At 60.6% G+C, this 20,207-nt stretch overlaps 9 protein-coding genes across 9 annotated transcripts; 6 read left to right on the plus strand and 3 right to left on the minus strand.

Moving 5' to 3' along the window:
- Nucleotides 1–15: 15 nt before the first annotated feature.
- On the minus strand, nucleotides 16–1,078 carry B0T26DRAFT_750656 (NAD binding domain of 6-phosphogluconate dehydrogenase-domain-containing protein; the record flags this gene model as incomplete). The annotated part of the gene is made up of 2 exons (XM_060445256.1): nucleotides 16–786; nucleotides 866–1,078. The coding sequence occupies 2 exons, from the start codon at nucleotides 1,076–1,078 to the stop codon at nucleotides 16–18; spliced, it is 984 nt and encodes a 327-aa protein (XP_060299306.1).
- A 955-nt stretch (nucleotides 1,079–2,033) lies between these two features.
- On the plus strand, nucleotides 2,034–5,698 carry B0T26DRAFT_811828 (AhpD-like protein; the record flags this gene model as incomplete). Its single annotated transcript, XM_060447290.1, has 6 exons — nucleotides 2,034–2,399; nucleotides 2,608–3,239; nucleotides 3,764–3,810; nucleotides 4,498–4,545; nucleotides 4,638–5,248; nucleotides 5,447–5,698. 6 exons carry the CDS (start codon nucleotides 2,034–2,036, stop codon nucleotides 5,660–5,662), a joined length of 1,920 nt encoding a protein of 639 aa, XP_060299307.1. The 3' UTR covers nucleotides 5,663–5,698.
- Nucleotides 5,699–6,212: 514 nt separating this feature from the next.
- On the plus strand, nucleotides 6,213–7,050 carry B0T26DRAFT_852996 (AhpD-like protein). Its single transcript, XM_060447659.1, has 3 exons — nucleotides 6,213–6,808; nucleotides 6,829–6,972; nucleotides 6,997–7,050. Exon 1 carries the CDS (start codon nucleotides 6,349–6,351, stop codon nucleotides 6,799–6,801), a length of 453 nt encoding a protein of 150 aa, XP_060299308.1. The 5' UTR covers nucleotides 6,213–6,348; the 3' UTR covers nucleotides 6,802–6,808; nucleotides 6,829–6,972; nucleotides 6,997–7,050.
- On the minus strand, nucleotides 6,697–7,050 carry B0T26DRAFT_706304 (uncharacterized protein). The gene is made up of 3 exons (XM_060441803.1): nucleotides 7,021–7,050; nucleotides 6,828–6,996; nucleotides 6,697–6,807 (listed from the first exon to the last, which is right to left on the minus strand). Exons 2-3 carry the CDS (start codon nucleotides 6,983–6,985, stop codon nucleotides 6,798–6,800), a joined length of 168 nt encoding a protein of 55 aa, XP_060299309.1. The 5' UTR covers nucleotides 6,986–6,996; nucleotides 7,021–7,050; the 3' UTR covers nucleotides 6,697–6,797.
- On the plus strand, nucleotides 6,959–10,592 carry B0T26DRAFT_852999 (uncharacterized protein). Its single transcript, XM_060447660.1, has 5 exons — nucleotides 6,959–7,389; nucleotides 7,460–7,514; nucleotides 7,565–7,973; nucleotides 8,127–8,494; nucleotides 8,608–10,592. The coding sequence occupies exons 1-5, from the start codon at nucleotides 7,260–7,262 to the stop codon at nucleotides 10,373–10,375; spliced, it is 2,730 nt and encodes a 909-aa protein (XP_060299310.1). The 5' UTR covers nucleotides 6,959–7,259; the 3' UTR covers nucleotides 10,376–10,592.
- Nucleotides 10,593–12,191: 1,599 nt separating this feature from the next.
- On the minus strand, nucleotides 12,192–13,343 carry B0T26DRAFT_643174 (chaperonin 10-like protein; the record flags this gene model as incomplete). The annotated part of the gene is made up of 1 exon (XM_060437508.1): nucleotides 12,192–13,343. One exon carries the CDS (start codon nucleotides 13,341–13,343, stop codon nucleotides 12,192–12,194), a length of 1,152 nt encoding a protein of 383 aa, XP_060299311.1.
- Nucleotides 13,344–13,796: 453 nt separating this feature from the next.
- B0T26DRAFT_643587 (uncharacterized protein) lies at nucleotides 13,797–14,849 on the plus strand (the record flags this gene model as incomplete). Its single annotated transcript, XM_060437549.1, has 1 exon — nucleotides 13,797–14,849. The coding sequence occupies one exon, from the start codon at nucleotides 13,797–13,799 to the stop codon at nucleotides 14,847–14,849; it is 1,053 nt and encodes a 350-aa protein (XP_060299312.1).
- An 823-nt stretch (nucleotides 14,850–15,672) lies between these two features.
- On the plus strand, nucleotides 15,673–16,758 carry B0T26DRAFT_641726 (6-phosphogluconate dehydrogenase; the record flags this gene model as incomplete). The annotated part of the gene is made up of 2 exons (XM_060437369.1): nucleotides 15,673–15,882; nucleotides 15,955–16,758. The coding sequence occupies 2 exons, from the start codon at nucleotides 15,673–15,675 to the stop codon at nucleotides 16,756–16,758; spliced, it is 1,014 nt and encodes a 337-aa protein (XP_060299313.1).
- A 1,405-nt stretch (nucleotides 16,759–18,163) lies between these two features.
- Nucleotides 18,164–20,038, plus strand: B0T26DRAFT_674964 (cytochrome P450; the record flags this gene model as incomplete). Its single annotated transcript, XM_060439767.1, has 4 exons — nucleotides 18,164–19,020; nucleotides 19,094–19,157; nucleotides 19,213–19,782; nucleotides 19,919–20,038. The coding sequence occupies 4 exons, from the start codon at nucleotides 18,164–18,166 to the stop codon at nucleotides 20,036–20,038; spliced, it is 1,611 nt and encodes a 536-aa protein (XP_060299314.1).
- Between the last annotated feature and the right edge of the window lie 169 nt (nucleotides 20,039–20,207).

Consider the following 20,207-nt stretch of genomic DNA (forward strand, 5'->3'; position numbering starts at 1 on the left):
ACACTCCCCAACCACTCACTCCGCAGCGACTTCCTTCCCCTCCCAGTGCTCCTTCCCGCCCAAGTACCGATACACAACCCTCGAGTCTCGGTCCCTACAGTCCTCCGCCTCGCTCGCAGCAGCATACACGCCCAGCCCCGCCGCACCCAACACATTCCTCGCGCCGACATGCCGCGCCAGAGCCACCGCCAGCCCGATATCCTTGCGCATCAGCTGGACACGAAACCCGCCGACATAGCCGTGCGACGACGGCGCGGCCGCGCACACGCCAGGCACAGGATTGAACACGTCGCAAATCGTATTCTGCGCGGTGCCCGCTTTGAACACGGACGCAAGCACGTCGGCCCGGATCCCCGCTCGCATCCCCATGTCCATGGCCTCGGATGTCGCGATGGTTATCAGGCCCGACAGGTAGTTGTTGGACAGCTTGGCTGCCAGCCCGAGCGATGCGCCGCCGCACGGGATGGTTTTGCTGCCCATGGGCTGCAGGAGGCATGTCAGGCGCGGGAGCGTGGGGTCTGAGGGGGACGCGCCGGCGAAGAAGGCGACGGTCGCGCGCTCCGCGCCGAGGACCCCGCCGCTGACCGGCGCGTCGTAGAAGGATGTCCCTGGGGAGTGCGTGGCGAGCTGCGAGCGGATGTGCAGGTTCGTGGCCGTGTCGATGGTTGAGGAGTCGATGAGCAGCTTTGTGCTGGTTTGGTTGAGGGCCGCCATGATGCCGGTCGACGGGTTGAGGTACACGGACTTGACGTGCGCGCCCTCGGGGAGCATGGTCAGCACGACGTCCTGGGGGTGTGTTAGCGAGCGTTTTTTCTTCCTCTTCTTTGGAGGGAACTTGGAAAGGGGGATTGGGGGTCTCGCGCACCGCGTTCTGCGCCACTTCTCGTGCGCTGCCGCACTCGACTACGATTGTCGGGAACAAGGCGTGCAGCTCGTCCACGGCCGCCGCCACGATGTCGTGCACGTACAGGTGCGCGCCGGCTGGGAGCGCCTTGGCGAGGTTGGTGGCCATCGGCTTGCCCATGGCACCCAGCCCGACAAAGCCCATGGCAAGGGGCAGACTGCTGTCAGACGACATGCTGTAATTAGTAAGAAAGTGCCACGAAGTTGATGACTGGTCCTGTGTAGCGTGTGAGGATGTGAGGTAGCAATGGGCTGAGGCTGTAGGCAGGCAGAACTCGAGGTATGTAAACAAGAGAAAACCGGTGCTTGCGTGCGGGGAAGCGGCTTCTCCAATGGCTTCGACCGCGTGGCTTTGCCATTTTAACTATCGCGATATCCACTGTTGTGATAGCCCTTGAGCGACTCATTTCTATGGCTGAATCAAGGAAATAGATAGAGCTACGAGGGCAGACAAGGAAATAGATAGAGCTAAGAGGGCAGACAAGGAAATAGATAGAGCTACGAGGGCAGACAAGTGAAGGGCCATGATAGATGCTTGCTCCATTGGGCTTTGTTCATTCTGACTGTTATGTTCACGTTCCTGTAGCTACGTATGTGAGAAGGGGAATTTGTCAAAGGTGGAATTTGTCAAAGGTGTAGCCACTAACTAATCGGATGGTATTGACCACGCAGCTGGTTGCAGATTTCAGTAGTCTTGCTAGAAGATTGCCTCGCTCTCTGGCCACGAGCCCCTTGTCTGAGTTGGGTGAGAGATTGCCTCTGGATAGCGCGACGCATCAGATGGTAGTGCAAGGTCCGCGCCAGAAACAAATACCGTTCCATCTGGCTGTCTCATACGCGTGCTGCAAGTGGTTGGTCCACGACCCTCACAGCCGCAACAGTCCAGCCATGCCATGCCATGCCACGCCATGCAGTTACTAACAGCACAAGATGCACATATATCCTGACGGAAACACACTAGCCGGAGAATAGAGCAGCGACGCAATTGAGCGGGGGAGGGGGCAGTCCAGGGAGACAAGATGACACTAGACGGCGGATTGGAGAAGTGAAGGGACTACAACACATACTCGACACTCAACAGCTTCCCATCTCTCCCAACTCGCCCGCCACTCACACTTCATTCATCCGCCATGGCCACCGCTCGCACCCCAGGCCCGCGGCCCGCCATCGTGCGCGTCAGCGCGCTGCACGGCGGGCACTTTTCGATCCCCGAAGAGAACTTTGTGCAGCCGTGCTCGCCGGGGGCGCGGAGCACGGTGCCGTCGCTGTGCTTCCTGGTTGAGCACGAAGAGGTCCCGCCTGGCAGCAGCACGGCAAGAAAACCGACGCGCGTCGTGTTCGACCTCGGCGTCCGTCGCGACGTCGCCCGCTACGCCGAGCCCATCCGCCGCCATGTCGCCCTGCGCCAGCCAATGGACACGCGGCCCGACGTGGTCGACAGCCTGGCGCGCGGCGGGCTAACGCCGCATGACATTGATTTTGTGGTATACTCGCACGTGGGTTGCTTTCTGTTTGTTGACGGTTCCACATAACTATCACGGAATATGGTTTAAATAAAGTGCGAGCTGTGCTTTGTTTTTATTTTCATTTACTCTATTTTTATTTACTTTATTTCATTTACTTTATTTTTAATCATTTTCATCCGTGATGGCAGTATTATATCTAGACCCGTGTTGTCTCGGCTGTCTTGCCAACTCTAGTTAGGTGCATTGGGACCATGTCGGCGACCCGGCGCCGTTTAGCCGCAGCATGTTTGTCGTTGGCCACGGCTCGCTAGACGTGCTGGCGGCCCGCTCGCCCGAGCTGCGCGGCAGCCACTCGTTCTTCGAGGCGGACCTGCTGGACCCAGCGCGCACCATCGAGCTGCCCGACCCCTCGGCCAGTAGTAACACTGCACCTGTTGCAGAAGCGGCTCCTTTCACCAAGCCGTGGCAACCGCTCGCCGAGCTGCGCCTGCCGGCCACGCTCGACGTGTTTGGCGACGGCAGCCTGCTTGTCATCGACGCGCCGGGGCACCTACCGGGCCACGTCAACCTGCTAGCGCGCGTCGAGGGCGAGGGTGAGGGCGAGGATGGCGCCACCCGCTGGGTGTACCTCGCAGGCGACGCGTGCCACGACCGGCGGATCCTGCGCGGCGAGCGGCGCATCGGCGAGTGGCGCGACGCCCACGGCCAAGTGTGCTGCATCCACGCCGACCGGCCGCGCGCTGAAGCGACTATCGACATGGTCCGCGGGTTGGAGGAGGCGGGGGTTGAGGCCGTGTTTGCGCACGATGTTGAGTGGGAGAAGGACGAGAAGAATCAGGGCCGCTTCTTTGGGGCTGGAGTTGAGCACGGGTAGGGCTGTTATTCTGCTGGGTGGCTGTTTGTTATTCTGCTAGGTGACTGTTTGTTATTCTGCTGGGTGGCTGTTTGTTATTCTGCTGGGTGACTGTTTGTTATTCTGCTGGGTGGCTATTTGTTCTTCCCTGTTTGCTGTCAGTGCCCTTTTTGCTGTCAGTTATTACATTCATCTTGAACTTGGAGTTGCCGTGAATATGACTCGGCTAGAACGTCTCACTCTGATTTCTTTATCGACGGCAAAGCCTAGTCCAGTTACTTGGAAATTGGGATAGTAAACACATTGTATCAAACCCTTTTTCGGGGTTCATTCAAGATTTGTTTACGCTCCGTGGTGTTCTCCATATCGATCTCTAATTATCTCGAAGGTTTATGATGGAAGTAAATGTATTTGCTTATTTGCCCATCAACCCGACCGAGGAGCAACTTCCACCTCTGACTTTCAAAGGAGGTCAAAGCGTACTTGGCAAAGCAGAATTGTCTGCCGGCTGCAAGTTGAAAATCGGCACATATTTCTCAAGTCTGCCCAATACAGCTGTCTCAGTCATCCATCCTGCGTTTGGGGCACGTCAAAGTCGATTTTCATCTTATTCATCCGTCTCCTTTCTAATAATAATACTAATAAGAGTGTAATCTTTTCCTGGAAAGAGGCTCGGAAGGCTAGCGCCAGAAATGACGGTACCTCGAAGAAAGTGGGCTAATATTTTTACCAAAGTCGCTCTTGCCTTGTACCCTTCATTTTATTGTTAAGGAATTCTGGGATTTGAAAAGTTCGGAAAGAGTCACGTGGTGTGCACCTTTCCTATTGTGTAGGTCTTTATTTCTGGGGATAGATTTCCGGGTGGTTTTTCTGGAAAAAGATCACACCCTTACCCCAACACCTGCCGTCCAACAACGCCAACCCAGGTTTTCCCCATTTACCATCTCCTGGCTTCCCCAACGCCGCCGCTTCCCCACAAGACACGACTTCCCCAACGCCGCGCTTCCCCACAAGACACGACTTCCCCAACGCCACGCTTCCCCACAAGACACGACTTCCCCTTCCCCTCACCACCTGGCTCCTGCATCGGAGAAGCTTCATGTCTGTCCAATGTGGGGGTCAGAACACGCAACTGACCGTGCAGCACAGACGCCAGCGAAGTGCCTCGCTTCCATCTGCCGAGAGGGGTACGGCAGCATGCCAGCAGAGATGCCATCGCAGCTCAGCGAGGGTGCGGGGGGCGGGGGCTGACCACACATGCAATGCACCGGCCAGACACGGCCCAGGCTCGCCTGAGGAGGCTATTCCCTCATCTCTTCTGGCGTCGCGACGGCTCCTACCCCAGCAGACACCAGCAGACACCAGCACACACCAGCACACACCAGCACACACCAGCACACACCAGCACACACCAGCACACACCACCGTGACCATGGCCGCAGATGAGCAGACGACGCAGCAGCAGCGCGACACGTTCACGCGCCGGCTCGGCGCCGACGCCTTCCACGACGGCTGGGCGTCCATCCTTGCGCTATCCCCCGAATTCTTCTCAGCCAGCGTGTCGCTATCCGCCGTGCCGCGCGAAAAAGGCCACCTGTCGCGCAAAGACCAGGCACTGGTCGGGCTGGCCGTCGACAGCGCGGCGACGCACCTGTACGCGCCGGGGGTCCGGGCGCACGCGGCGGCGGCGCTGCGCGAGGGCGCGACGGTGGCCGAGCTGGTCGAGGTCGTCGAGCTGGCGAGCACGCTGGGGATTCATGCCTGCAACATTGGCGTGCCGCTGCTCGTTGATGTCTTGCGCGACGAGGGCTTGTTCCAGGACGAGATCGCGAAGCCGTTCGACAGCGTGCAGGAGCGGCTCAAGGCCGAGTTTGCTGCCAAGCGCGGGTACTGGCATGCGTTCTGGGAGGATTTCCTCAGGCTCGACCCGGAGTTCTTTGCCGCCTATCTCGAGTTCTCGAGCGTGCCCTGGACTAAGGACGTGCCCGGCGCGGCGACGGGCGGCAGGGGCGTGCTGGAGCCTAAGGTATGTCGTCTTGTATCCCACACGTAATTGCGGGTGGACAGTAATTGTGGGTGGACAGTAATTGTGGGTGGACAGGAATTGTGGGTGGACAGTAATTGTGGGTGGACAGTAATTGTGGGTGGACAGTAATTGTCGGTGGACATGTAATTGTCGGTGGACATGTAATTGTGGCTGGCTGGCTGACCGTGCTGGCTGCAGATGAAGGAGCTCGTGTACTGCGCCTTCGACTGCGCGTCGACGCACCTCTACGTGCCGGGCCTCAAGCTGCACATGAAGAACGCGCTGGGCTACGGCGCCACACCCCACGAGATTGTCGAGGTGCTCGAGATCGCCACGCTGCTGAGCCTGCACACGGCCCACGTGGCGGCGCCCATCATCGCCGAGCTGGCTGCCGCCTCAGGGGCTGCCGCGTGATGTTGTGTGTGTCTCGTATATACGTAATGACCTAAGCTGTATCTTCAACTTGAGCGGTTGTTTTGTGTGTCTCGCATATACGTAATTACCTAAGCTGCATCTTCAACTTGAGCGGTTGTTTTGTGTGTGTCTCGTATGTACGTAATTACCTAAGCTGTATCTTCAACTTGAGCGGTTGTTTGGTGTGTATCGATGGGACATGTCTTGAATACCTACATGGAACTGCACGTGCTTGACCTAGACTGCCTGGCCACAGCCAGACTAGAATACCCCAAGATGTGCAACTGCGAATCAGTATTCCCCTCTCGCGCCTCCACTCTCCCCAGAGCCTCCACAAGCACCAGTGTAATGCCAAATAAACCAGTGTCATGCCAAATGAATGCGTCGAGTTTGACCCCAACGACGCGATGTTGGGGAAGCTGGTGCCAATATGACTCGGGGTTCCCCGCGCACAGCTTGACTGCCTTACTTGGTCCTTGAAGCATCAGCTATCTATCCAAATCTTCTGGCCTTCCTCTAAGTCATTACCGCGCCTTCCTCCAAGTCATTACCGCGCCTTCCTCCAAGTCATTACTGCCGTCACATCAATATCGTGTTTGCAAAACAGACAAAGCAGAACAAAACACACCACCCACACAAACTCACCCGCACCCCAAACACACAGCCACCCCAAACACACAGCCGCCATGAGCACCGACCCCAGCCTCGACGCACTGCACAAGCAGCTCTTCGAAGCCGGCCTCGCGGTACGGCGCAGCGTCGTCGGCGACGCGTACGTGACGCGGGCGCTGGCCAACGGGGCGACCGAGTTCAGTCGGCCAGGCCAAGAGCTGGTGACGGAGTGGTGCTGGGGGTACGCGTGGACGCGGCCGGGGCTGGAGCGGCGTGAGCGGTCGCTGCTCAACATGGGCATGCTGATGGCGCTGAACCGCGGGCCCGAGCTGGCCGTGCACGTGCGCGGCGCCCGCAACAACGGGCTGTCCGAGGCGGAGATCCGCGAGGCGATTCTGCATTGTACCACGTACTGCGGCGTGCCGGCTGGCGTGGACGCTATGAAGATTGCCGAGCGCGTGCTGGACGAGATGGCGGAGAAGGGCGAGATGGCGAGGGAGCTGGGGGCCCCGGCCAAGACGGTCTAGTGTTGTGGTTGGCAGTCTAGTGCCGTGGTTGGCAGTCTAGTGCCGTGGTTGGCAGTCTAGTGTCGTGGTTGGTAAGGCTGTTTGGGAGTTGTGACATGGCATTGTGGCTAATATGGCCCATGGATTTGGCATTCATTCCTTTGGTTTCTAGTTGTGCATTCACGGGTCTGGGTGGCTTAAGCATTCACGGGTCTGGTGGCTTAAGCATTCACGGGTCTGGTGGCTTAAGTATTCACGGCTACGGGACATGGGCTGGTTACCCGATCGCGTAGCAGACGGCCCATGGAGATGTCGGCCGAAGCGTTGGTGGAGTTGGAGTGGATGCCGATCGGCGGACGACAGCAGCGTGCAGAAGCATGAGGGGTAGTTAGTCTTGGCCCCAGCGGCGGCCGTGTCTCGCCGTCTCGCACACACGCGGGCACACGGGCACACGGGCAACCTTGACAATCACATCCAGCATGACCAGCCTCTTGTCTCCCGTGCCGCACACGCTAGACCACATCGTCGTCAAGCCCAAGCGCTTCCAGTGCGCCCACTGCCAGCGCCTGTTTGCCCGCCTCGAACACCTGCAGCGCCATGAGCGGACCCGTGAGTTGAGTGTTGAGTGTCGAGAGAGATAGATGCTGTTGATGTTCAGCCGCTCATGCCCTCCCCGTAGACACGCAAGAGCGCCCGTTTCTGTGCAGCCAGTGCGGCTCCAGGTTCACGCGGAGGTGAGTGCTAGAACCGACGGGAGGTTTGCGTGGCTGATCATCATGTCTAGTGACCTGCTGATCCGTCACGAGCGGCTCTCGCACGGCCGAGACGGATCCGACCCGCGGACCCAGGCCACGCACCGCGCGTCCGTGTCGATCGGAGACGGCGTCGCCAAGCGGCCCAGGAGGGCGCCCCGTGGCAGGAACGGGGGCGGCAGCGGAAGCGGGGGCGGGCTGCGGCGCCACCAGCCGTCGCCCCCCCGGGACCCCCTGACCCCCAGACACTCGCCCCAAACCCGGCAGCCGCTGGGTCTGGAGACTTCGATCTTGGCGCTAGGAGAATACCAGTCTGCCATGCTGGCTGCCGACGACGCGGCTTTCGACGCGGTGCTGACCACATCACCCCGGTTCGCCGCATACCCCGCTTCGGCCGGGACCGGCGCCGGGGGGTTTGATGATGCTGATGGCTTGGCATTTGTGTTTGTGCAGGAACAGCAGCAGCGGCAGCAGCGGCAGCAGCGGCAGGAGCAGCAGCAGCAGCAGGAGCAGCAGGAGCAGCAGCAGCAGCAGCAGCAGCAGGAGCAGCAGCAGCAGCAGCAGCAGCAGTCAGAGATGAGCCCAGCCGTGGAGGCGTCTGCACCTGCACCGGCTGGCGACGACGTGCTCGACAGCTTCACCGACTTCCTCGACATGGGCGCCTTCTCGTCGTTCCACTTTGCGCCGTCCGAGCAGCCGCTGCCCCCTTTTTCGTTCGAGCCGTTTGGGGATCTGCGCGGCGCCGGCGATGGCGACAACATGCCCGAAGAGCGTCTCTCCTCCAATACCAGCCACGACACCAGCTCCTTCTCGCAGTTCGGCTCGCGCCTGCCATCGGTGCAGCCCGACGACTCCGAGCCCACGCAGCCCGGCGATCCCGAACCCGCGCAGCCCGACGACCCCGAACCCGCGCAGCACCACGAACACGAGCCAGATCACACCCTCTCCCTCTCCCTCTCCCTGTCCCTCTCCCCTCCCCCTCCCCCTCCCCCTCCCCCTCCCTCTTCGCCCCAACCCCAAAGCACGTCTCCGACATCTCGGCGGCAGACCGACAAGCCATGGCCGACGCCATCAGCCCGTTCGCCGCCGTCCTCCCGCAGACCTTCACACTGCCCACGCGCCTCGCGCTGGCGCGCTACGTGCGCGCCTACGTCGACGGCTTCCACGACCACCTGCCGTTCCTGCACGTCGCGTCCATGGCCGCTGGCGCTGTGGCGGCCGAGCTGCTGCTGGCCATGGCCGCCGTCGGCGCGCAGTACTGCTTCGAGCAGGCCCGCGGCGTCGACCTGTTCCATGCCGCGCGCGCCATCGCCCTGGAGCGGATCCGGCGGAGCGATGCCCGCGCCGCGGACCCGGGGTATGGCTGTCAAGGTGGTCTTGCTGTTCGTGGACCTGAGGGGAATGTGACAGACAACAGCGCAGAGCCGGCTGGAGATGGCGATGCGGGTGGGACCGCCAGCCCTGAGCCAACATCTGGCTGTCCCCGTGCCGCCAGCGGGCTGCCGTGCGCTGCAGCCATCCCGGCCGACGACCTTATGCAGTCGGCGCAGGCGCTGCTGCTGCTGATGGCCATGGCGACGTGGGGGAACGACGGGTCCATCACGCGCGAGGCGGTGGCGCTGCAGAGCGTGCTGGCGAGCGTGGTGCGCGACGACGACGGGCTGGCCGCGTCGGATTCTTCGGGGGCCGCGTCGGATCCTTCGGGGGCCGCGTCCGATTCCTCGGGGGCCGCTTCCGATTCCTCGGGGGCACCGTGCTGCTGGGCCGGCTGGGCGCGGCGCGAGTCGGTGCTGCGCACCAAGCACATCGTCTTCTGCTTCTTCAACCTGCACACCATCGTATACGACCTGCCGCCGCTGATCCTCAACGCCGAGCTGCGCCTGCGCCTGCCGTGCGCCGCCGCCGCCTTCCGCGCCGACACCCCCGCCGAGTGGCGCGCTGCCACTGCCGTCACTCCTGGCCGCCCCCCGCTATTCCACGACGCCCTACGCCGCCTGTTCCAGCTCACACCCGAAGCCGACGCGGCCGCCGCCCGCCCGTCTTCCCTCGGCAACTACGTGCTGATCCACGCCATCATCCAGCACATCTTCCTCGTACGTCAGACCGCCAGCAGCAGCTACCCCGGCTTTCTCGGCGCCACCCGCCGCCTGGCCGAGCTGCCGGCCGAGCACGCAGCACCACTGGAGCGGGCGCTGCGCAACTGGCAGCGCAGCTGGGAGCGCAGCCCCGAGTCGTCGCTGAGCCCGTCAAACACGCCACACGGGCCGGTCGCGTTCAACTCGACGGCCCTGCTGCGCCTCGCATACGTGCGGCTGGCCATGGACACGGGGCCGGGACGCGCGCTGGGGACGCGCGACCCGGCGGCCATTGCGCGCGCGCTGCTCGCGCTGCCCCTCCCCCTACCAGCCACCCCGGGGACGGCGCCGCGGCTGCCGCGCGCGCTCCTGCACGCGGCGCACGCGCTCAGCATTCCTGTCAAGATCGGCGTGCGGCTTGTGGCGCGCGCGCAGACGTTCCTGTGGAGCATCCAGCACGCGCTGTGCAGCCTCGAGTGCGCGCTACTGCTGAGCAAGTGGCTCGAGACCGTATCCGTGGCGAGGACGGTGCTGGCGGCCGGCGAGCGGCGCGTGCTGGGGATTGTCAGGACCATGCTGGACGAGACCGAGTTTGCGGTGCCGTTGGGGTTGGGCGTCGATGACCCGGAGACGGCGAGGCGGATCAATAGTGGCGTGCTGCGCGTGTGGGCAACGATTTTTCGCGGCGCGCAGACCTGGGCGGTCGTCGATGTCATTGGCTGCGCGCTGCACTTGTATGCTGACATGGTGGAGGGGGCAGGCGTGTAGGTGTTGTTGTGTTAGGCGGGTGGCGATAGCTTTGGGGTGGTAGCTTTGCGGTGGTGATAGCTTTGGGGTAGTTCAAGTTCGGGCAGGGGCGAAAAGGGGCTGTGTTTGTTACTCCTGAACAGTCACTCAAATTGAGTATTTACAGACAACTAGATCGTTGTCGTGGGTCGAAAAAGGGACCTTGCACACAACAGCGAACATAGTGGACTGCCTGCTGTGTTTTATTCTCGATTGGCTATGACAGTTGACCTTATGTGACTTGCGATACAAGGAGTTGTGAGGATGTTCGTTATGTTGCGTTGTCGTCATGTTGCGTTGTTCTGCAATAATCATCTATTCAATCCTGAAACTATTAGATAAGCTCCACTCAAGATAAATTATACAACTACTCCACAAAGTATTAAACCTTTTACTAAACCGATAGAATTAGGGCTATTTTAAATATCTCCTTCCCAAGGGGTTCTTACTTGTATAAATAAAGATTTAACAAGTTCAAAAAGATTTTTAATATATTCTTTAAAAGCCGATTTAGAATCTATATTAGATATTAAAAAATAATCACTTGAAATATGAGACTTGAAATTTTATAAAATAAATTTATAATTAAATATATAATCAAAAAACCACTTTTTTACGCAATATTCTGAGTAGAAAAGATAGTCAGTCTAGTATTGTGGGAACTACCAGCCAACGGGATGGATGCACAGCTTCAGTGGCTGACCAGCACACGGGCCGCTATGCGGTACGTGTCCGAGGCGCAACCATCACGTAGCCTCCGGGCATCGCCAAATCCAATGCGCACCCTGTTACCGTAGTTCGTGATCCTTCTACATAGAGCAGACGAGAATACAACCACCAGAACCACCCCATTCGCATCGCTTACTGCAGTGACTATGGAACGAATGACCTTGTCATTCAAACAAGTATTAGGTTTTTTTCTAATATCTCTCTTACTTTCATTCTTAAATATCTATCTCGGGTATTAAAGACCTTTTTGGCCTTAACGTATTCTCAATTTAATATCCCTTTTAGTTTAGTATTTTTACTTAAAACAAGGTCTTTACTTAGACTTTTTAGGACAATTTTCTCATATTTGTCAAGTTTTTTAACAGATTCGTTTCTATGGTGATTTAACGCAGCATAAAATTCTTTAACTTATACAACTTCGTTATTATACTCAGTTATAGTTTGTACTTTGGCTAAATAAGCCTTCTATAATTCAGGCAATTTAAAAGGAATTGAGTTTATATTAGTCTCTTCTTCAGGAAAGAGATCTATATGTGCATACATGTTCCTGCGAACATTCTCTGCTCACGTCATCCTATTATGCGCAGAGAGAGTAAAAAGATGATTTTGCGCTTGAAGTACTTTTAAGAAATCTTCCGCATTCTTAGATGTAAGTCTAAGTACTTCATCAGGGGTAGAAGTCCCAGAAGATTTCTCCATCTGTTCAGCTAGTTGTTTAAAAACCTCGATTAATCCACGAGTATCCTTCTGAACAGCTAGGTTTAACTGAGATAAATATTCATCTCATACTGGGTGACCAGGGTGAATACCAAAAACCAAAATAGGGCCAGTTGTAGGTCGAGGATCAGGATCAGGACCTACGAGTTAGAGCAGGAATAAAATAGAACTACAAACTGACGCCACCGTGTGTTCGTCCAAAACTTAAATAGGTCAACTCCAAATACATAACAACCCAAGAGCCCACCGCGGCCTTGTCGGTTGCTTGGTATAGTATCTCCCAGCAGACATGACCCAGCTTACGCTCAAGCCGCCATAAAGCAGCAGCTCAAGACGCCATAAAGCAGCAGCACTACGCCGTCATGTCGACCACCAGCTTCCCGCCGGCGCCCTTGTGGTATTCCTCCACGAGCTCGTTCAGCCGGTCGAGCGGAAACAGCTTGAAGGAGGCACGGACACCGTGCACGGCGGCAAACAGCACCATCTCGCGCAGCACCCTGTTGCTCCCGACCAGGCTCCCAACGACCGAGATGTCGCGGAACACGACGTCGCGCGAGGCCAGCCGGAACCCGTCGCGCGGGAACGACACCACGACGCACCGCCCGTGGTTGCGCAGCAGTGCCACGCCGTAGTCAAACGCCCGCTGGCTCTCGGGCAGAATCACCACCGCGTCGACGCCCATGTCCGCCCGGTCCCGCCGCCCGTCTTCTCGGCCCAGCTGCGTGACCACGTCTTCTGCCTCGTCGGCCCGCGCATCGACAACCCGCACCGCCCCCCCGACCCCGCGCGCCGCCACCACGCCCCGCGCTAGATCCAGCGGCGCATCCGCATTGTCGACGCCGACCACGCGCAGCCCCATGGCGGCAGCGAACTGCAAACCCAGATGCCCCAGCCCGCCGCCGCAGCCCACGATCCCTACCCGCCCTCCGGCCGCGACGCCGCACCGCTTGAGTGCCGCGTAGATGGTCACGCCGGCGCACATCAGCGTGGCCGCCTCGGGCGCGCTCATGCCGGGCGGCACGGGCGCCACCTGCCGCGCGTCAACGGCCGCGTACTCCTGGAACCCGCCGGGCGCGGAAATACCCAGGTTTGCGGCACCGCCCGCGCAGTACACCGAGTAGCCGGGCGGGTCCGAATCGTCACTACCAGCGCCCGGGGCGGCGCGGCACTCGAAACAGGTCCCGCAGGCGTGGAACGAGCGGCCGGGCACGCCGACGCGGTCGCCGGGCTGGAAGCCGTGCGAGAGGGCGGCAGGGTGCGACGTGGCGACGACCGTGCCGGCGAACTCGTGGCAGCCGACGTGCGGGAACGCCGGCGGGTTGGGCGCCATGCCGCCGGCCGCCAGCACCGCGTCCGTGTGGCAGTACGACGCCGCGTCGACCTTGACCAGCATGTCGTGCGGCGACGTGAGCACGGGGAGCGGCACCGTGCGCAGCGCGTACGGCGAGTTGAACGCGTCGAGGAATTGCGCCCGCATGCTGCTGGGCAGGGCGGAAGCGGCCATGTCTGCGGTTTAGTCGTTCGGTGTGTCTGTTTAGTCGTTCGGTGTTGTCTGTTTGTTTCCGTGCTCGTTCGTTGGCTCGTTAGTTGGCTGGATACGTCAGAGCATGCTCGTTCGTTGGCTCGTTCGTTGGCTCGTTCGTTGGCTCGTTAGTTGGCTCGATACGTCAGAGCATGCTCTGTCCGGTTGCTTCCGAGCATCGATCGCAATAAAAACTCTCGGACAGAGGTTGCTGGAACAGAGCCGAGCGGGGTTGGCGCGCGTGCCGTCGACTCGGCAGCTCTGGTGCCCTTCCCCGCAGGGACAAAGACATGTCTAGAACTAGAAATGTCTACAACTACAGAAAACTCGCTGCTCGGGGTAATTCGTGTACTTGGACCAGGCGGCACGGTACAGGAACAGTGCAACTCACCACAAACTTGGACTACACCAAGACTAGCTCCCAAAACACCCACCATGGCCGCCGTCGTGACCGTGTCGGCGCTCGACGCCGGTCACCTCACGCTGCCTGAGCGCCTGTTCGTGACCGACGCGGACCCCGACCTCCGCGCCACAGTCCCATCGCTGTCCTTCCTGGTCCGGCACACCGCACCCTCGGGCGCCACCACGGCAGTCCTCTTCGATCTGGGCGTCAAGCGCAACATAGACGGCTACACGCCCGCGCAGCGCGCCCACATCGCGCAGCGGCAGCCCGTCGTCGTGTCCCCGGACTGCGCCGACAGCCTTCGCCGCGGCCACTCTCCCACAGCCACCGACGGCGAGCAGCAGCAGCTGCTGCTGCTCGACCCGACCACCGACGTTGACGTCGTGATCCTGTCGCACGTGCACTGGGATCACGTCGGCACGCCGTCCGATTTCGGCCGCGCCGTGTTCGCCGTCGGCGCCGGCACCCTCAATCTGCTCCGCCACGGCGCCGGCCCGCTGTACCCGGCGGCGCTATTCAACGCCGACGAGCTGCCGGCCGCGCGCACGCTGGAGTTCCCGCCGGCGCCCGCATCGCCTTACGACTCGCACACCGCAGAGCACGCACCCGCACCCACGCCCAACACGCCAACCATGGCGGCGCTCCTCCCGCCCACGATCCGCTACCCGTGGCGCTGGGAGCCGCTGCCCGCTAATGACACTGACGACCCGGCCTTCCCCGCGGCGCTGGACCTGTTCGGCGACGGCAGCGTGCGCGTCGTCGACAGCCCAGGCCACTTATTCGGGCACGTCAACCTGCTGCTGCGCACGGCGCCGCGCAGGTACGTGTACCTGGGCGGCGACTGCTGCCACGACCCGCGCATCCTGCGCGGCGAGAAGGGCATCGCGCTGTACGACGACGGGTGCGGTGGGCTGCGCAGCGTGCATGTCGACACGGGGGCTGCGCGGCGCACGCTCGGGCGCATTGCGAGGTTTGCTGATGGGCACGGTGACGGCGATGGGGATGTCGAGGTCGAGGTGGTTGTTGCGCATGATGCTGTCTGGAGGGACCGCAATCGGCATCGCTTCTGGCCGGGCACGCTGTGATTATGCTTTCTGCTCGTGTTCTGGATCCTGGTTTACGCCCCTAGAAAAGGCTCTTCCGTAGGGATTCAAAGCACCATGGGCCCGGCTTGTGCTAGATGGGCTGGCTGTGTTGTTTGTGATTTAACATTACTTAGTAGGTGGACTACTGTCACCTGTGCAAATGCGCTCTGCATGCATATAAACCACGCGTATCATGAGGTACCAAGTATCTTTGTTGACTGCACCACTCCACACTAATATCACGATCTGCTCCCAGGTTCAGGTACATAGGCTGGCTCAAGCGGTAGGCTGTGAGGAATAACAAGTAATAACACTAACCTGCCTTCTCTTTTGCCTCCGGCGGCCCTCCGGGCGCCGGAGGCGGGCTGCTCGCTACGCTCGGAGGACTCGGACTAGGAGTGGCAGACAGACAGACAGATAGACGACAGACAGACAGACGACAGACAGACAACAGACAGACGACAGACAGACAGACAGACAGACAGCCGTCGCAAGCGGGGTCATCTCCCCTCAGCTCGCGTTGGAGACGAGGTGCCGGTGTTGCATGCGTCCTTCCCCAACACCCAACCCAAAGGCCGCACGCCGCTGCGGGGAAGTGAAGCTGCAGACTCGAGCACACAGTGGCGGCATGTGGCCCGTTCCCGCTGGTTCGGCTTCTAGTCTCCATGTAAGAACTGTCTAGTCTCCGTGTAACAACTGTCTGACAGTCTTGATCTCTCTCCCTGCCAACTTGCCACCAGCCGCAGCAAACACAACAGTTGGAAGGAAACATGGCACCCTCGCCGGCAGATACGATTGCCTTTATTGGTACGACCCCTTCTTCATGACTGGCCGCAAAGCAGTGCTGACACGGCTAGGCCTCGGAGTCATGGGCTACCCCATGGCCAAGAACCTGCGCGCCGGGCTGGGGCCCGACAAGACGCTGCTGGTGTGCGACGTCAACGCCGACGCCCTCACGCGCTTCCAGTTCGAGACAGCCGGCCAGGGGCCGGTGAATGTGGTGCAAAACGGCTTCGAGGCAGCCCAAGCAGCGGTGTGACATTACCTCCAAAACCAGATTCAAATGCCGAACTAACGTGCCGATTGCTGGCGTGAAATCCACTAGAACACCGTCATCACCATGCTTCCGGGCTCCGACGCCGTCAAGGCCGTCTACCTGGACGCGCACACGGGCATCCTGGCCGGCGCCGTCGCCGCCGCAGCCACTGCGTCCTCCCCCGACCCCAAGCTGATTATGGAATGCGGCACCATCGAGAACGACACGATCCTGGCCGTCGCCAGCGCCACAGCCACAGCCAGCGCGGCCCAGCTCGGCAACACGCTCACGTTCGTCGACGCGCCCGTGTCCGGCGGGCCGATGGGCGCGCAGGCCGGCACGCTGACGTTCATGGTCGGGTGCGTCCCGTCTGTCTCGGCGCAAATCTTCCCCATCGCAAAAGCGTACCTCGCGCACATGGGGCTGGCCGACGGCATCTTCCTGTGCGGGGCCGTGGGGGCGGGCACGGCGTTCAAGATCATCAACAACTACCTCAGCGCCATCACGTCGCTGGCGGCGTCGGAGGCGCTTAACATTGGCGTCAAGGCCGGGCTCGACCCGGCGCTGCTGACCGACGTCATCAACGCCAGCGGCGGCCAGTGCTGGGTCACCAGCAAGAGCAACCCCGTGCCGGGCGTGCAGGCCAACGTGCCCAGCAGCCGGGGTTACGAGGGCGGGTTCCGCATTGAGCTGTGTGCCAAGGTGCTGGGCATGGGCAGCCGGCTTGCGAGGGATGTGGGCGCGCGCACGGTGCTGGATGAGCCGACGCTGGGGGCGTTCAAGGAGGCCATGGCGGACGAGCGGTACCGCGGCAAGGATGCACGGGTCGTGTATAAGTGGTTGAATGAGAGCGAGGGGGGCAAGGGTGAGTAAGTGTGGATGTGGGGGCAAGGGTGAGTAAGTGTGAGATGTGGGGTTTCAAGTAGTTGTACGTTTGTAGGCACTAATCGAGTCTGTTGCTAGGGCACGCCCTTAGAGCGCAGCGAGTAGGCCGCCGCAGGCACCCCCGGAGGCCGCCGGAGGCAGAATGGAGGGAAGAATGCAAAAGCAGGGGGGGGTATGTGAAAAATTGTTGCTTGGCTGACAGTTCATGATCGTGTCTGCGGGAGTAGTGCGGGTTATTTGCCTGCATGGTGGGCTTGTTGTTACCGACCAGATTCGTCATGAAAGGGTGCGTCTAGCAAGGTACTTGAGTACGCTCTAATCCGTGAATGTTTGTTGGCGTGGTACTTGGATAACCGGTAGAATGAACGATAGGTATATTCCATAGCAGATAAACCAGCTAGTAATAAGTCTCTAAAGAGGAGAAACTCACCTGGGGCCAATACGTCGCGTTGCCGGACATGAAGATACGTTCCACCGAAGAGAGAACTGCGGGTTCTGCCCGTTGCAAGGGCTTTAGCACGCCGCGGTACGGAGGACTTCGCGGTGAAGACCCCAAACTTCTGCTCCGCGGCTATGCACTATTCGCTCCAGTCAAGCGCTGAATGCTCACAAGGGCGCTCTACTGTCGAGCGCTGAATGCTCACAAGGGCATGGCGATGTGGCTACTAAGCAATATGTTGCGGGGCTTAGCCCTGGTTGAACGCTTGGCCCACCAGCCCGCCCATGGGTTCTCGCCGCACATTTAGTACGGGGATTAGCCCCTCCTAGAGTTAGCCTGCCAGTGCACTTTCTACACATGGTCACCACAACACAACATCTTATATCCTCTTCGGTAAGTGAACCTCTGGAGGAATTGATCAAGTGCTGACTGGCAAGAGTAAAAAAGGGGGAACAGACCGGGTGCAAGCAACGGCGCACCAGCAAAGAAAAAGGCAGGCCAAGCCGGAAGCACGGCGGGCGGAACAGGGGCGGAACAGGGGCCCATGCCGGCCGCTGCATAGCAGGCTGCGGCGACAGGGGGCGGCGGTCCGGCGCGCCAACCGCGCGACCACGATTCGTTCCGCGCTGCGCCGGGGTCCCTGGGACTGGCCAGAGACGGTGCTCCCACACAGGGCCGTGGCTGCGGCGTGGAGATGCGTGACCAACTTGCAGCTCATAATGCAACGCCACGCCAGCAGCCAGCGCCCGCCCAATCAGCCAGCCCTGCGGTCGGTCATAAAGGCGGGGGAGCAGACAGAGCAGATAGCAGAGCGGGTGGCTTTCTGCTCCCTTCATCTGTCCCCTCAGTGAAGAAAGCAAGAGAGAGAGGGAGCAATCTCAACACCTCTCTCTGCTGCCATCTCACGAGCCGACACAACGACTCCCTATACAAGACACACAAGGCACCAGCACCATGTCTCTGGCCAGCGTGCTCGCTTCGGCGTCGGCGGCCGCGCTGTGCGGCTGGCTCAGCATACTACTCCTGACCTGGTACCTGGTTTCGGCATTCGCATCATGGCACCGGCTGCGACACATCCCGGGGCCGGCACTGGCATCATTCTCGTACCTGTGGATGGTGTGGCACACGGTGCGCGGAACCACGCGGCCGGCCTACACCGACCTCGCAAAGAAGTACGGGCCCGTCGTGCGCGTGGCGCCCAACTACCTACTGACGTCGGACGCGGACGAGCTGCGGCGCATCGCCCGCGTGCGCTCGCCGTACGCCCGCGACCCGTGGTACACGGCGCTCGTGTTCCGGCCCAACCAGGCGAATCTGCTGAACATGCTGGACAATGCCGAGCACGATGCGTTCAAGGCGCGCACTGCTAGCGCGTACAACGGGCGTGAGAACGGGGGTGGGGCAGATGTGGAGGCCGCCGTCGACTCGCAGGTGGTCAGGCTGCTGGCGCTGATCCGCCGCAAGTATCTGTCGACGGCGGCGGGACCGGGTAAGGAGGCGGGGACTGGGACTGGCGGCGGCGGCGGCGGCGGCGGCGGCGGCGGCGGCGTGTTCCGGCCCGTCAACTTTGCGCCGCTTTCGCGCCACTTCGCCATGGACGTCATCACCCGGCTGGGCTACGGCAAGCCGTTTGGGCATCTGGACGAGGGCAGCGACGTGTACGGCTGGAATGACCACGTCGACGCGTCGCTGGTTGGCATGTGTCTGGGGTGTGACATTCCGCTGCTGCGCCGGATTGCCTTCTCGCCGCTGGGCCTGCGCCTGTTTGGGCCGCACCCGGCCGATAAGCGCGGCGTGGGCAAGGTCATGGGGTGGGTTTTCTGGCCGGTGTTGATGTTCCAGACTGACTGACTGACTGGCTGACTGACTGACGGGTGTTTGCAGAGTCATCAACAATATTATCGCGCAGCGCTTTGCGAGCCGCGACAGGCAGACCAACGACGCCATTGTGTGTTCCCCCCTCCCCTCTCCGAGCACAACAATACTGACAGACACAACCGCAGGGCGGCTTCATGCGGCACGGCCTGACGCAGGAGCAGTGCGAAGCCGAGGCGATGCTGCAGATCGGCGGCGGGTCCGACACGACGGCAACGGCAATCCGCGGCGTCATGATGCACCTGATGGCGTCGCCGCAGGCGTACGGCCGGCTAAAACGCGAGATAGCCGAAGCCGTCGCCCGCAGCCCCGGTCTCTCCAGCGGCGCCGACGCCGTCATCGCGCTCGAGCAGGCGCAGAAGCTGCCGTACCTGCAAGCCGTGGTGTCGGAGGGCTTCCGGCTGCGCAACCCCGTCAACTACGGGCACTTCAAGCGCGTGCCGGCCGGCGGCGACACCATCGGCGGGTTGTTCGTGCCGGCCGGCACCGCCATCGGCCACAACGTGCTGGCGCTGACACGCGACGAGGCCGTTTTCGGGTCTGACGCCCACGTGTTCCGCCCTGAGCGCTTCCTCGAGTGCGCGCCCGAGGAAAAGGTGAAGATGACGCGCGCCCTCGACATCCTGTGGGGCGGCGGCCGCTGGACGTGTGCCGGCCGCGGCATTGCCGTCATGGAGATCAACAAGGTCGTTTTCGAGGTGTGTTGCCTCTTTTCCTTAGCTTGTCCCTTTCCTTAGCTTGGCCCTTTTCCTTAGCTCGTCCCTTTTCCTTAGCTTGTCCCTCCCCCTTAGCTTGTCCCTCTCCCTTCAGGGCGGCTTTGTTGACATCCGACAGCTCATGCGCGCCTTTGACCTCTCGCTCGTCAACCCCACCCAGCCGTGGGACGAGACGATGCTGTGCGTGACCATGCACAGGAACATGTGGGTTAGGATCACCGAGGCCGAGAAGGTCTAGTAGTCTACTACTATCATATGTAGTCTAGGCTCGCGACGAGGGAGGATATGGTGTTGTTGAACAGAAACAATATCTGGCCGAGTCAGCCTTGACTATTCGCATGTGGCGTGGACAACGTAGACACGCTATTTTTCAGGCCCATACTCGATCGTAGAGGAGTTGGCCATCT

The sequence above is a fragment of the Lasiosphaeria miniovina genome (assembly GCF_030549165.1).
Source record: "Lasiosphaeria miniovina strain SMH2392-1A chromosome Unknown B0T26scaffold_3, whole genome shotgun sequence".
Lineage (NCBI taxonomy): Eukaryota > Fungi > Ascomycota > Sordariomycetes > Sordariales > Lasiosphaeriaceae > Lasiosphaeria > Lasiosphaeria miniovina.